Below are 15,137 nucleotides of genomic sequence, written 5' to 3'. Positions count from 1 at the left end.
AGTTTCACACTCTCTGAGCCGTTTGTTCATGAAAGGGAGGGCCAGCGGTGGGCAGGGGGCAATAGTAGGGGAGCATCCAGTGTTTTATGGGCGGCCCCATAAAATTGTTTCCTGAGAACACAGGAGTGGTGATGCCTGCTCCAGGCGGACAGCGGGCATTTGAAAAGTAAGTATGGAGTTACTTTTCAGAGTGAAGGCTGCATAAATCATTCGATGGTAAGCAACCATCGAATGATTTCTCCTCCATTCAGCCACTTGCAAAGTTATGTGTTCACATACAGGTGGATTTGGGCGGGGGAGAGGGGGGGGCGGTTGGCCTGGGGGGTTGTGTATGGCCGTGCTGCATTTTCCTGTTTGCTAGGCTGCAATTACATGGCTAGCAAACAGGACTGATTCTTCTTATTCCTATTTTTCGCTATTAATGTGTGTATTTTTGTTTATTTTTTGGTCTGCCTCATTCTCTATGTTAAATAGCTTTAAGTAATAAAAAGCATATATTACAATAATGTGATTGTGAATTGAAAATCCTTGAATAAAACTCACCTTCAGTTTAGACTGCAGAGAATATGATTAATGTATTACTCTACACAGAGTCCCTCCTTCCCTCCCCTTAATCCACTCCGTGCATCTTCAATCATCAACACCAGGTTTTATACATCACCCAGACCTCTTGTACCAACATCCTTGCTGTGCTATCAATGAGAGCAGACTGTGCCTGTGCTGCTGGGAGCGTGCTGTGGAAGTGATGCTCTGTGCATATGTACGAGATATGGCTCCCAGTGTCTGAATGGAGTAATATGAGAAGAACTACATAGCAGTGCTGGATGATGGAACAGCCAAGGATCCTGTGGATGCGCTGTCTCTATTTATCTACCCTGATGTTATTCCAAATCAGATGTGAGTTCCATTGATTTTCTTATTGAACTTTAGATGAAAACAATTTATTCCTTAGCACTGTGCTATTTAGATGGATGCACTGTTCCTCATATCTGTAAACCATTATGTTTATGTTATTTATTATAAATATTTCTAAACTAGAGAGTACAGTAACAGATAATAGTAGGCTTAATGTATTTGCATCCTTAGATAATGTGTTGGGAAGGAAAACTCTCTGAAAAATTAGCATACAGACATTTATATAAGCCAAGTATTATGGTATTCACAGTTTAAAGGTGACCATACACTAGGGAAACTTTTCCAAGAGAAAAAGGGGCAGGCTAGATGGGCCAAGTGGTTCTTATCTGCCATCAAATTCTATGTTTCTATGTTAGACAGATCCCCCTTGAACCACCCAGGAAGACGATAGGACTGCATACGATATACCATATTCAGTCCTTTTGCATATGTTGTATCGTATATGCAGTCCCAGACAAGCATATTTATAGGTGTGGGACCGCGCATCATATCGGACCTGATCTCAAATATATGCAATTTCGACACTTTTCAGCCGATCTCTTGCTGGAATCGGATGAAAAGTCACCAAATCTCCATGGAGTCGTCCTAGTGTATGGGATTCTTAAGACTATTCGGTGGACATTACTATGATGAGATTCGCCCTAAAGAAATTTGCACCTTGTACCCTGCATTTTGCAGATTTACAACTTTGTAGGAGGCTTGCAGCCAGTTGTGGTTTATGGGAGTAGGTACCAACAGTTTTCTATTCAGGATTCTAGGGCTATTCTTCAGGAATAGTGTGATTTGTGTATAGACATGTATGATCTAAAGGGAATAGGTCCAAATAGTATCACATCTATTGTCTTCCAATGTCCACAAATGTTCATTCATTTTATATCCTTATCCTGGAGAAAATTCTTGCTGTTGGCCAATAAGACAAGAAATGCAAACTACAGTCACTGGCCAACAAAAGTAACTGTAACCCATGTTATACATTTGTTCACCTAAACAATGAACAACATTTATCAACCACACACTTGAATAAATTAAAAGCAGATCTTGTTGTCCAGCAATTAAGCTGAATAGGGCATATTATGTCAAGAAAAACTTTATACTTTATATATCAACATGACTAAAATGATAAAACTTTGTTAACTCCTAGTCTTCCTGTTCCCAAGCCTCCTCCTGTTTTTCATCCATGGGATGAAAAACTGCATAGAGCAGTCTCTGACTTTGAGGAGGGGAAAGACCAGGTAAGTAAAATGGCAAATTTGGTGTTAGATGCATCTTAAAGCATATTGGAGAGTCCACTCTATGGAAATCATTTTATGTAAATTTTCAACGGAATATGCTGCGCTATATAAAAAACTGTTAATAAATAAATAAAATAAATATGCTAAAGGAACATTAAGAAAATGCTTAAGTAAATAGGAAAGTCTTGATTCTGCTTTTGAAGGATTCATTAGTTGCAGGGACAATTCTTGCCACCCATGGGGGATCCAGACGAGTCAGTCATTTTGGGTAATCCATTGCAAGGACCATTCATCCCACCCATGAGGGATCCAGATGAGGCAGGTATTTTATGTGGTAAAACCCTAGACAGCTGCATTTCCAGATTAAAATAGAGGGACCGTGGAAGATATCGGAGATGGTGGCTGTTTAATATTTACGTGTACCCCATGAAAACAGGTGTTAAATATCCTTCAAATGTTTCATGATTAATAGACCAATAAAACCATGCTAATTTTGCAGACAATATTATGTTTTTTTTCTCCAGTCTCAATAAATGAATACAAATTTGGCATGAAATTCTCTGTTTTTATAAGGGACTTCTTCCAAACAAGACATATTTACATAATTCATATACACATGATTGTACACTGGAGTAACTCCCAATATAACAATTTGCATTTTACATGCTGGCAATTAAGATGTGCCTATTACCCAGAAAAGATAAAAACAAATGAATAAATAAGCATAAGTAATTTTGTTTTTGGTGCTAATGTTAGCTTTAGTCCAAACAAACACTAAATACTAATTCTAATTTAGGTAGAATATCCTGTTAACCGCGTCTTATCAGAAATTTGTTTTGCCTGCATCAGGCAGGGGAAGCAAAATCCCCAAAAGCAACCCCTGATGGGGCTGCAGCTAGGCGAAAATTCACAAGTTTCACTGGACTTGTGTGTTTTTGGGTAAAAATGTGTCTTTTATTGGGCGATCCAATAATATTGCCCAATAAAAGACATTGGCAAAATATTGGGAAAAATATCAAAATATTACAGTTTTTTGCTCCCAATGTTTTATCGGGGGAAATTGAGTACCCCCCATAAACTTGTGCAAGACAGACCTAAACAAATGTAGTTATTCAATACTAGTTACCAACGCGTCAAAATTAAGGAGCTGCTGGGAGGCAGGAACTCTATCCTGCTGAGGTACTTGTTTCCTAGCACTGCGCCCACTAAGCAAATAGCTTAGTGGGCTATTCTGTGTTGAGAAATAGCACCACGTACCGTGTATAGTGCTGTGCGATGCGTGTGATGCGATGTCCATATTAAGTGCACAGGAGTGGTTTTACAATGAAATATCGCACAGGATGGCATGGCACCAAATTTGATGCGATGCGATCCGATGCGATATTTCATTGTACAACCACCCATGCCATGAGATGTGATGGTGCTTACTATGACATGTGATGAGATTACATGTGATGGGTGCTTACAATTGTAAGCACCTCTGGCATTGTTTTGCATCGACCCCTGTATCCACGCCACCCTGAAGCGTGGCGAGCAGTGGCGGAACACGTCCTCCAACCTTTTCACACCCCCACTATCCACGTCGCCGTGGAGTTGATTCTATATAGTGTGGCAATCGCAGCGAGCCACCGAGCCCGAAGTGTGGTGAGCGGATGCGGAATACATGTAAAGTAATCCTCATCCCCTCGCGGGGCTCGCTGCGCTCGACAAGCTTTGGGCTTCGGGCACACTATATAATATCAACTCCACACCGACGTGGATAGTGGGGGTATGAAAAGGTTGTAGGACACGTTCGATAAAGCAGTGTGAACATGCCGAAATGCGTTGAGCCACAGCATTCCTGTTCCAGCTTGCATTTGGAGGGATACCTCACACCTTTCCAGTCAAACCCTTGGAAAATCATACCAGACTCCATCGGGACCAGTTTTTACCATCATCTTGGATCCCAATAGTCAGTTCCACTCTGCAGCTACTAAGCTTGGTATTGGCATACCTTAAGAACTGCATCGTCTCACTATTGAGTGACGTTTGGAATCCATTACTGGGAAATCACTGGGACTTTGTGCAATTTTTCCTTAACAAGGATACCCTAATCGTCTGGTAAATATAATATAGTGGTGTTGATTTGGACACAAAATTGATCCTCCATAATACACTAGAATGCTAGCTGGAATCATCCATAATCATTCTTTTTTAATATTTTTTTATAACTTTATATATTAGTTTATTTCATGAGAATTCTCATATGAAATGTATATTGTGAGATATTTTTACTCATTAAAAATTATTTAATTCATTTTTGTAATAAATTCTTTTCAGAAAATACCCAGCACTGTATCTTAGATTTTTTCTTGGTTGAGTAATTTAAACATGCTTGGGATAGGCATATTGATATCCTTACAAAGAAAAAAGGATCAAATATGTTTTGAGTTAACATGTTTAAAAAAGGGGCAGATTAGATGGGCCAAGTGGTTATCTGCTGTCGAATTCTACGTTTCTATGTTTTTGCTTGTATCAAACAAAACGCTAAATAAAATAGTGACAGGATAAAAAAAAAGTAACATTTATTGATCTGATGGAGCTGTATACAACTTTTTTTTTTGATAGCATGGAAAAGAGGGGTACTTGTTTCCTAGCACGGCGCCCCCGATTTTAGTGCATCACATCACATGCAATATAGCGGCATGCGATGCATGCAATGCGACTTTTAATTGTACAAGCACCCTGATGGGTGCTTACAATGTTAAATGCACCCCCATTGTCAACGCCACCCCCACTATCAATGCCAACCCGAAGCGTGGCGAGCCCGCGAGGGGCGGCGGTACGCGTCCTCCGACCTTTTCATACCCCCACTATCCACGTCAGCGTGGAGTTGCTGTTAGATAGTGTGGCGAGCGCAGCATGCCCCGCAAGGGGACGCGGATTACTGTAGTCTGTGTCCCCTTGCGGGGCTCGCTGCTCTCGCCACGCTTCGGGCTCAGCGATCTAAAATCAACCCCACATCGACGTGGAAAGTGGGAATGAAAAGGTCGGAGGACGCGCACCGCCGCCCCACGTGGGCTCGCTGCGCTCGCCACGCTTCGGGTTGGCATTGATAGTGGGGGTGGCGTTGACAATGGGGGTGCATTTAACATTGTAAGCACCCATCAGGGTGGTTGTACAATTAAAAATCGCATTGCATGCCATTTGCTGGCATGCGATGCAATATTTAATTGTACATTCCGGGTCATTTACCCGAATATCGCATCGCATACCATCGCATACCTTATGGCATGGTATGCGATGGGTGCCGTGCTAGGAAACAAGTACCAAAAGAGGTTATGTGGTGCAGAGATTGCTATAGTTATTTTATTCTCAACCTTCTGTTTTTTTTATACATTTTGTTTATGAAGATATAGTGATATTTTGTTCTTCTAAGAAAAGTATAACCAGGATATAAATAATGTAATGAAAATGGCATGTTGAGATGCAGTTGGAGATGACCACACAGATAAGGAGCTTTATTGGCAGGAAGACACTAGTCAGCCCCAGAGGTGACCGGGACAAAAGGTGCTGGGACTGGGAGGCGCTGTCGATGGGCAGGCAGCCACATATGAAGTTGACCGCGGGTCATGGGTGGGTGGCATTGCATGTGTCTGTCTAATGCACTAATAAATTGATTTGATCAACTTGCCATTTTTGTGTATACTGTTCTGAGAGTCAAGAAGTTGGAGGGCATTCTTGTTCTTTTAAGGCCATTTTTAGCATTTTAGGGTGACTTCTGGTGTGGTAAATCAGTTTATATATATATATATATATGAATGTATGTGGAATTATCATGTAGCAATAAAAGAAGGTACTGTTATCATGTAGTGATAGGACCACCATATGACTACAGAAATGCCGTGAAGTGACTGGTGGCTTGATCATATCTTTGCAAATAAATGTAACTAAAGGAGCATAATGACTAGATGATAAATCACAGAATATGCATGATGACGACCATCGTTATCGATATTTATGTGCATATCATCTAGTGTGTAAACACTTTGGAGTAAATTTACTAAAGTTTCCAAAAATAAAAAGAAGTGATGTTGCCCATAGTAACCAATTCAATTCTGTTTTTTATTTCTCTATTACAGCCTAGAAAATGATTGACAGAATGTGATTGGTTGCTATGGTCAACATGACCTCTTCATTTTCAGAAGCTTTAGTAAATTGACCCCTATATAGTTAACCATGTATGTTCCAGCTGGTCATTAGTAAAGCCCTCCATTGACTCTACATGCGGGGCACTGGAGGATATTGCTAGTGAGAGCTATGATTCTAATGGCCCCTGCACACAACCCCCTCGCTTGTCATACCGATACCTGCACCCCCGCCGGGTTCCATCTTGCACAACAACAGCTGGAGTGTCAAGGTTAGCCATCACTCTTTTATAGAAATTGCTGGAAAATCCATTTTCGGAGATGAGCTCAATGCTTTCTCGTAAATGGTTTTCTTCAATTGGGGTACTGTGAACAAACGATGGCCCCATCAATGTATGTCTAACAAAACCAATGCCATATCATATTGTCATTCCTAAACAATTGGAGGTAGCCAAGCATAGGATATTTTATTCCAATAATTAATAAACAACATCCACAGTTAGTATTCAGATAGATAATTTTTATTTAGAAGAGGGAAAATGCTTGAAAGGTATCTTTAAGGGTACAGTATCTGGTCCATATATGGTACCAGCTAACATCAAGCTTATAGATTATATAGTACCTGAAAGTGAAATCAGAAAGACTTCTCATAGGGGGTTATTTTGGTTCACTCTTCCTGACAAATTCTTTCCTAGATGGACTAAACCATGCAGGGCCGGTGCTAGGGTGTCCGGCGCCCTCCTGCAAACCATACATTTTGCGCCCTTTCACATTACCATTGCAACAAGCTGCAGCCCGATTGTGGGAGCGTATGCAACATGCGATCCTATGGAGATCTCTGCTGCATGTACATGTATGCATAGACCATCTCAGTGCTGTGTCCGCAAAGTGTTGCAGGCACTAAAGGTGCCCATACATGCTGCGAGAATCGCATACGTTATGGGCTAGATCGCATCGCACGGCATGCATGCAATGTGTGTGCGATGTGATCCGAAAGCAGTACAAAAAGTATATGCAGCACATACTTTTTGTACTGTGCAAAGCGATGCCCGCGGGAAAGCGCATCGCACGCTGCTATTGCAGCGTGTTTGGCCACCTTTAGGCACATAACCCAGACCATTATTTAAAAAGTGTCACTGCCTCCTGCATGGGCGGCGTGCAGGAGGTGGTGACAGTGAGGGCTAAGGCAGCTTTAGCAGAGCAGGGAGGGAGACAGCGCCTTTTCAGCATGGCGCCTCCCTGCTTTGCAGGAGCTGCTGAGTTGGTAGCGCCGGCCCTGAAACCATGTGCACTGCAGGTGGGGCAGACGTTACTTGTGCAGAGATAATTAGATTTGGGTGGGGTTTTACTTCAAGGTGTGATCTATATTGCAGTGTAAAAATAAAGCTGTCAGTATTTACCCTGCACAGAAACAAAATAACTCACCAAAATCTTATTCTCTCTGCACATTTTACATCTGCTCCCCTGCAGGCACATGGTTTTGCCCCTCTAAGAAGGATTTTGTCAGAAAGAGTGAACTAGAATAAGGCCCATAGTGTTTATTAACAATACTGTACATGAGATAAAGATGTTTTTTTTTTTTTTATATAACTTCCATAATAAAAGGTTTACTGAGTAAGGCACACTATAAGGCAGAAACATTGTCACCTCCGCCTCATGGTGTGTTATTTCTTAAGGTCCCCTGAGGTAGCAGATTTCTGTCTTCTCAAACAATACGTTTTGGATGCTTGTACTTTGTAAAAGTGTATAGGGATTTATTTACAGTTTCTTATACTGCCATGACAGTGCACTATGTAAATACCCTAAGTCCTGTGGTGCATGTAACTCAATTATCCCTCCCACATTAATTTACAATATAAAAGCTTTATAGCCAATCAATGAAAACATATGTTAAGAGCATCAAATCATGTAGAATGATAAATACAAAAAATCACTGTAGGGCCAATTTACAACCATCCACAACCTCAAATATTGCATGCAAAGACAGTGTTTGCAAAAAAAGCTGAGTCCCTGTGATGGGTCTCCGCAGCACTATCAGGGTATTTTACTTTTAAAGTGATCATGTGTTGCGCACCCCCCTCCCCGTCTTGACAATCCCCTGTGCCGCACCCCCCCCCCCCCCAGCTCCCCTGATTATACTCACCATCCGCGGATCAGCTCTTACAGCGCTGCTGGTCTTTGGGGCTTCCTGCAAATGCTGCTTTGCGGAATCACTTTATTGCTCCGGGGTCACAGAGCAGCATGATCCTGGAAGAATGAGAGCAGCAATCACTAGTCCCTGGGTAGGTGAGTATACATTTTTTCATTTGATTTATTTAAGAATTTTTAGTTCACCTAGTGATCCGTTTGTGTGTCCATCTGAAATACACAGTTGATCACACTGGCCCTGCCTAGGGGCAGAGAAAGCTCTGCAGAAGCCCCAATTCACAAGTGAGCCCTGTGATTCGCCAGTTGTAACTGGTGTTATTATCTCAGGGCTCAATGTAATTTATTTTTACATATTTTTCCTGTAAATTTGGCCAGATGGCATTTCCCACTATTTTTCATAAAAACTGCTCAATAAGTCCTTTAATGCATTCAGATGATACTAAAATAATGCTCAAATGGTATGAAAACAACCCTTTTCTCGTTATTTTAGTAAAACATGTTAATAAATGGACCCCTTAGTTACCTTCACCACATGACTTAGGTAGAGTATTTATAGAGTGTCGTGGAAGGACCACTATACACCTTAACAAAGGACAAGCCTCCAAAATGCATTATTTGAGGAGACAGTCATCTAATATCCTAGGGGATGTTGCGGCATACCCCGCAAAGTACAGGGTCCCACCGGGACTTTGAAACGGTTCAGTTCTGATGCGACCATGCCGGTTCACTGATGGCATGCAGAGTGGCGGAGCAGCATCGGGGGTGGTGGAGAAGGCAGCACTTGAAGCTGACACGGCTCCAAGCACTGCCTCCTTCATCAGTGGGAATGGGAACCGGGTCACTCGACCCGATTAACTCGTTCACACTGCACAGCAACCTGGCAACGAACCGAAAGAACCCTGCTTTTTTACCAGTTCTTAATGCTGGGTTGATGCCAGTTTGCTGGACCCGGTAGCTCTTTCAGATCACAACTATTACAGGGTCGAACCGGCAACAAACCGGCATGAACCCAATAATTAGGTGTGAACTGAAAGGGGTATTCTAGTGTGCCATTCTTTATTATGGAAGTTGTATTTTAAAAGACTTATTTATGTCATATTTTGTAAACGCTGTGAGGATTTTTTCCTTCTGATTTCACTTTCAGGTATAATCTAAAAGCTTGATAGTGGCTGCAAGAAATACATACCATATGTGGGCCAGAGGATAAAGATCCCTTTCAAGGATTTGTTTCTCTGGTTTCCAGGTAAGCTTAGGATTTAAAGCTCTGGCTTCCCTCTTCTAAGAAATTCTCGATATCTGAATACTAAAGCCCCATACACACGGGACAATATCGGCTTAGCATGTGTGCTATACAATCTAGTTAGCTAGATCGCCCATACACACATAGCGATATGTGCTGTGCTGTGTTTGTTAAACACTGTGTTTTCTATGTACTAGCTTGGTGATCTGACTAGATATTTAGTGCAAGCACTAAATATCTGAGCCTGCGATGGAGACACATGGGACCGTGCATCGCCATCGCTATGGCCTGTACACATGGAGCGATTTGTGCTTAATTTCTAGGCAAATCGCTTAGAAAACTGCAAAATATTGCCCAATGTGTATATGGGTCTTAATTGTTTTTGTTGTTTACTAATACAAGGATATTTAAAATAAAATATCTAACGCTTGGCTACCCCATCATTTTTATCTTGTGTTGTGTAAGGTCTCCCGAAAATTGGGTCCCCCTCCCGGCCACCCGGAAGGGTGGGCAACCCTCCCGGATTCAGGGGGGACCCCCGCTGTCCCCCGGATCGCGGCATTAAAATGCCGGAATCCTCGGGTCTCAGAGGAGGGGCGGAGCTAAAATGACACAATTGCGTAATTTTAGCCCCGCCCCCTCCACGGAGATCCCTTAATTCGGCTGTTTTACCATCATGGGGGCGGGGCTTAGTGATGTCATGCTTAAGCCCCGCCCCTGAGCAGCTGCTGAAACTCTCCTCTACGGGGCTTCTCCCGGAGAGGAGAATAACAAAGTCAGCAACCCTGCCTTAGGTGTGTTCCTATGCTGTTGGATTTAGAAATGCTGCATGCACATCCCCTTATTTGTTATATCCCTAAACAGTTGTCTGCTGACAAATACTCTGCTGCTGCGAATATTCTAATGATTTGATTGGCTACAAGTTGTTCTGCCCATGCCTTGTTCAAAATTGTGGGATGAATAGAGGAGGAAATAAAAAACAAAAACAAAAAGTTTCCCATATACACTATAGAACTGAAATAGATTGTGTGCATCTCTACATTAAAGGTGTGGATTTGTTGAGTATTGCAGACAAAATATGTAATACACATATGTGTAAGATGGCAAAGAGGTGATTTTATACCCATTCATTCAACTGTAAAGGTTTGAGAGCGATGTCTGTGCAATGTGCATATGAGGAGACATGTGTCCTATTGATCGGTAGTTATTTCACCGCCCGGGAGACAAAGGGATAAAAACAAGACAAAGGAACACTGAAAGGGCTCCTATAATCTAGGTCACCGTCTGTCTCTGTTACTAAAGCTACAGACTTAAATATTATGTGATCCTTAAATACTAGAAACACTAATAAACACACGCAAACATTCATTCATAACACCAGGTAGGACATGGATTACCTTAGGTAGATTGCTTTATGTTATGTGACCCTTGCAACAAAAGTCATACTGTGCTTTAAGTGCATGTATGATTGGTTCAGAATTTGTGTGATTAAAGCAATAGAATTCTTCATCTTGCAGCCACTTCAACTGCGATCCCCTTCTTACAGCAATTCCATTTTCCACATTGATGCCTGTTTCAAGCCTTGTGATGATTTGTTATTATAATACAGAAGCTAAGCTAGCACTGCTGAAAGGAGCTGGAACCGAAGGGCAATCACAGGATTAGTAGATGGCTATTGCTCCGTATGTGTTTGTGCAGAATACATACAAATTAATATACATGTATTTTTTATCACCTTTCAAGTTTATACCTCCCTTGATATCTCATATCTTATTGCCACATCTCTGGTGCATTTTATTGCCATCCTATTTACCACTGCCCATACATTTCATGGCACCTTTACTATACCATTTAATACCTTTCATTGCCTCCCTTATCATAGATCTAATTTATATACAGTACTCTTTGCCCCTTTCATTCTTCTCATAACATTGGCCATTGCCATAATCATTGTATTCTCTTTGATATCACTCGTTGTCAACTTGATTGCTCCCTCTGATATTGTCAACATCTCATATTGTTTATGGTCATACTTTCATGTCCCTTTGAATTTGAATTATTTATTTATCTCATATCTCTCGTTATTACCCCATTGCCTTATCTTCTGACCCTCTCAATATAACCCTCTTGCTTATTCCTCATATTTATCATTACCATTTATTTAAGGCACCCTAATATATGTCTACTTACTTCCTGATATTTCTCACTGTATTTGTAATAATAAAGTAGCATTGGGGCCTGGTGGGAGAGTCCCACTAACCTAAAAAGACAAAAAAAATTTTTGAGAGCCCCCACACACCTTGTTCGGTACCTGCATCTTGACACACTCAGAGGCAAAGGACCTGATTATAGATGGATTGTGAACACAATGGAGAAATGTTTTGCTGCTGTCTTATTTACATGAAGTTGGCCCCTGGGTGGTGTTGATGATGGGGGGGGGGGCATATTGGTTGTGTGGCTGAGCAGCAGTATAAGGTTTCCTTTTGGACTGACCATGGGCGGGATGCTCTAAACCAGAAATGCAGTGAAACCCCCGTTATCTGGGTTTTTACTGCATTTCTGTATTCTGAAACCCCCCTCCGCAGTGTCAGTGGTGCGGAGGGAATCGCCAGAAAAAGCTGGCAATTCCCTGCAGAGGCCTATGGGCTTTTTACCACAGCACTGTGTGAGGGATCAGTCACGGATCCCTCCCAGCATGCCCTGCGTCTGGCTCCGGCACTCTGCGCATGCGCAGACAAATTCCCGGGTCTCAGCCCCAGAAGTCCAGCGCTGTGACCGCATCACAAGGGACAGCTCTTATCGCAAGAGCTGTCCCTTGTGTTAATGACCGCATATGTTAGAGCTTATTCGATCGTTAACAATGCAGTACCCGGCAAAGGGGGTGTTAGAGGACAGTGGATGTTAGAACATCCCGCCCCATGTGCTGATACTGCTGAAAACTTGCTGGGCTGCCCTAGCCTCAGTTGTCTACCCATGCATTTTTGTGAAGACTGCTCAGGGATCCCAAGGATCCGTAGGTTTCTGTGACAGTGCTCCTTATGGGATTTACTGGTGATGATGGGGTTGGTGATGGAGGCTGTCTGTTGGGGGCCTGTAAAAGCCATGTTGAAAGCCTCCTGCAGCTGCAGCCACATATCCAAACCTGAAGATATGGTTACAGAGCTTAGAAGGAAAATGCAGAGGATCCACATCAGGGTGTCAAATCATGGGATCTACTGACTCCTCTTCCATTAGACTACCCAGCTCCAACACCAATGTTGCCACTGGAACCTCATAAAGAGGAAACTCCCAGATTAATCTTGAAAGCACTTTGAGCCCCCCCCCCCCCCCCCCTAGAATAATGACACTCTAGTCCCCTAGAGCAATGGCACCCTATGCATTCAAGTATATGGCCTATTCCCATTGCTGGCTCTGAAGTGCATATGGCAACAGAAGGAAACATCTGAAACAATTCTAATAGCAAGCAGACAAGAGTCTGCACATACTATACTGTATATGGTGTTAAATGGCAATAAATCCCCTATGGGCTACTGTCTGCAATTCTTCTATGGCAATGGCTGCTGCACATGCAAGGTCAGCAGACCGCTCCTGCATTGGACAGTATTCTGCACATGCCCAGTAGTAGCGCTGCAGATTTCCAAAACACAAGTTACAGTTTACATTACACATTGTAGGATTGGTCTCTGCTAGAGATGAATGATGTATGTTGGCGATCCATAATTTGTTACTACCACAAAATTAGATTTTTGGCAAATATGTCCATTAGAACTCTCTAAAGGCATAATATTCAGAAAATGATTCATAAAATACATTTATAGAACAATCACCATTCATCCATTACCATAATCCATAACATGGTTTAATATTGGTAAGAGTGAGGTTAACCATTAAATGATCTAACACAATTGCCAGATACAAAATGTTAACTATATCCCTTTTCAGTAGAGAAGCTTTAATTAAGAGTGTGGCTTTCCCAAAGTTATCTTATCACATCCAATCGCTGCCCATTGGCTTATCGTTCGCAGATGTAAAAATCTGTACCCAATTGTTCACCTCATTTCTATTGTTGTAGTTAAATTGCAATGACCTTGAACTAAGGGCCTTATTTTGGTTCACTCTTTCTGATAAAATACTTCTTAGATGGACAAAACCATGTGCACTGCAGGGGGGCAGATGTAACATGTGCAGAGAGAATTAGATTTGGGTGAGTAATTTTGTTTCTGTGCAGGGAAAATACTGACTGCTTTATTTTTACACTTCAATATAGATCTCACTTTGAAGTAAAACCCCACCCAAATCTAACTCTCTCTGCACATTTTGCATATGCTCCCCTGCAGTGCACATGGTTTTGTCCATCTAAGAAGGATTTTGTCAGAAAGAGTGAACCAAAATAAGGCCCTAAAGGAGGTGTAGGACTGCCTGATATAATTACATTCTAAAAATCTGTACATTTCCGAGATATAAGCAACATACTCCCCTACTGAGTCGGCTATGTTTGCCCTGTATAAACCTTATCAGCCATTCTCCTAAATGACTTACTCTGGACTGTTAGGGTGACTTTAGGAACAAGTTTGGGAACCCCTGTGTACACCATTAATGGTCTTGAAACTGTCCATGGCCTAAGGACAGTGTATTTTCCCCATCATTAGTGAGGCACTGATCTGCACCATTGATGGCAGTAGCCCAAATGTTTGAAAACATTATCACCGCGGCACCAGTCCGGTATCTGAGGTATTCATATGCAAAGCCCTCAGGGCTGGATTTGTGGTCAAACCTCATAAAATGCAAGTTTCAGAGGTTTGGCTACTTATCGCATATGCACAAAGCTCTGGAATAAGGTACAGGGTGGGGGCAGTGCCCAATTAATGGTGGTGAGTGCCCCAAGGCAACTAACTAGTTGCTAATAAAACTGTCAATGTTGGTGATGCTATTAAAACGTAAAATGTGTACAATTCTCCCAGCACAACTGTATTAAACACACTGTTTTGCCCCTAGTTAACATTATGCCACACATGGGGCCAAATGTAAAAGGGTGTGAGAATCAGAAAGTGAGAGATTTGGGCAGAGTTCCCCCTTTTTTTTAAAGTGGTGATCATTTACAATAAAAACTATGTTGACTTTGGCATTTAATTGATTGCCGCTTTAAAAAATATATATAGGAAAACTCTCCAAAAATCTCTCACTTTCTGATACTCACACCCTATTACATTTGGCCCACGATTTCCAGTTTCATATGCCTCATGCCCACTTGTTGGTGTTGTCGCTATGCGTGGTGGCAACTAGACACTGGAATCATAGGTGTTGATTTATGATATTGGTGGTGAGTGCTCAAGCCAAAAATATAGGGGAGTAGCTTCATGGGGAAGGGACGTGGCCACAAAATAATACTAATTTATATTATGTAGTACAGTTGTCTCCAATATTCAAATTATGGTAGCAGTGCCAAATACATAAATGCCCCCACAGTGCCAAATA

The 15,137-nt window shown here is 41.9% G+C and overlaps 1 protein-coding gene across 4 annotated transcripts in view; it reads left to right on the top strand.

The window, feature by feature from the left end:
* Window positions 1–621: 621 nt before the first annotated feature.
* CRB1 (crumbs cell polarity complex component 1) overlaps window positions 622–15,137 on the top strand; it is a 124,807-nt gene continuing 110,291 nt past the window's right edge. For 2 of the 4 annotated variants that reach the window (XR_014454430.1, XM_083156884.1), the window contains exon 1: window positions 622–897. Coding sequence is in view for 2 of the 4 variants with exons in the window: in XM_083156884.1 (XP_083013010.1) it covers window positions 825–897 (73 nt within the window). In the remaining 2 variants the exon portion in view is untranslated. Of the gene's footprint in view, window positions 898–2,129; window positions 2,148–15,137 lie in introns of those variants that run through there. The other 2 variants (XM_083156885.1, XM_083156886.1) reach the window with 2 other exon arrangements.

This window comes from Crinia signifera, chromosome 8 (assembly GCF_055691185.1).
Source record: "Crinia signifera chromosome 8, ASM5569118v1, whole genome shotgun sequence".
NCBI classification, from domain to species: Eukaryota; Metazoa; Chordata; class Amphibia; order Anura; family Myobatrachidae; genus Crinia; species Crinia signifera.
Note: the sequence above shows the minus strand (reverse complement) of the source record. Positions and strands in the feature narration are given on the sequence as shown.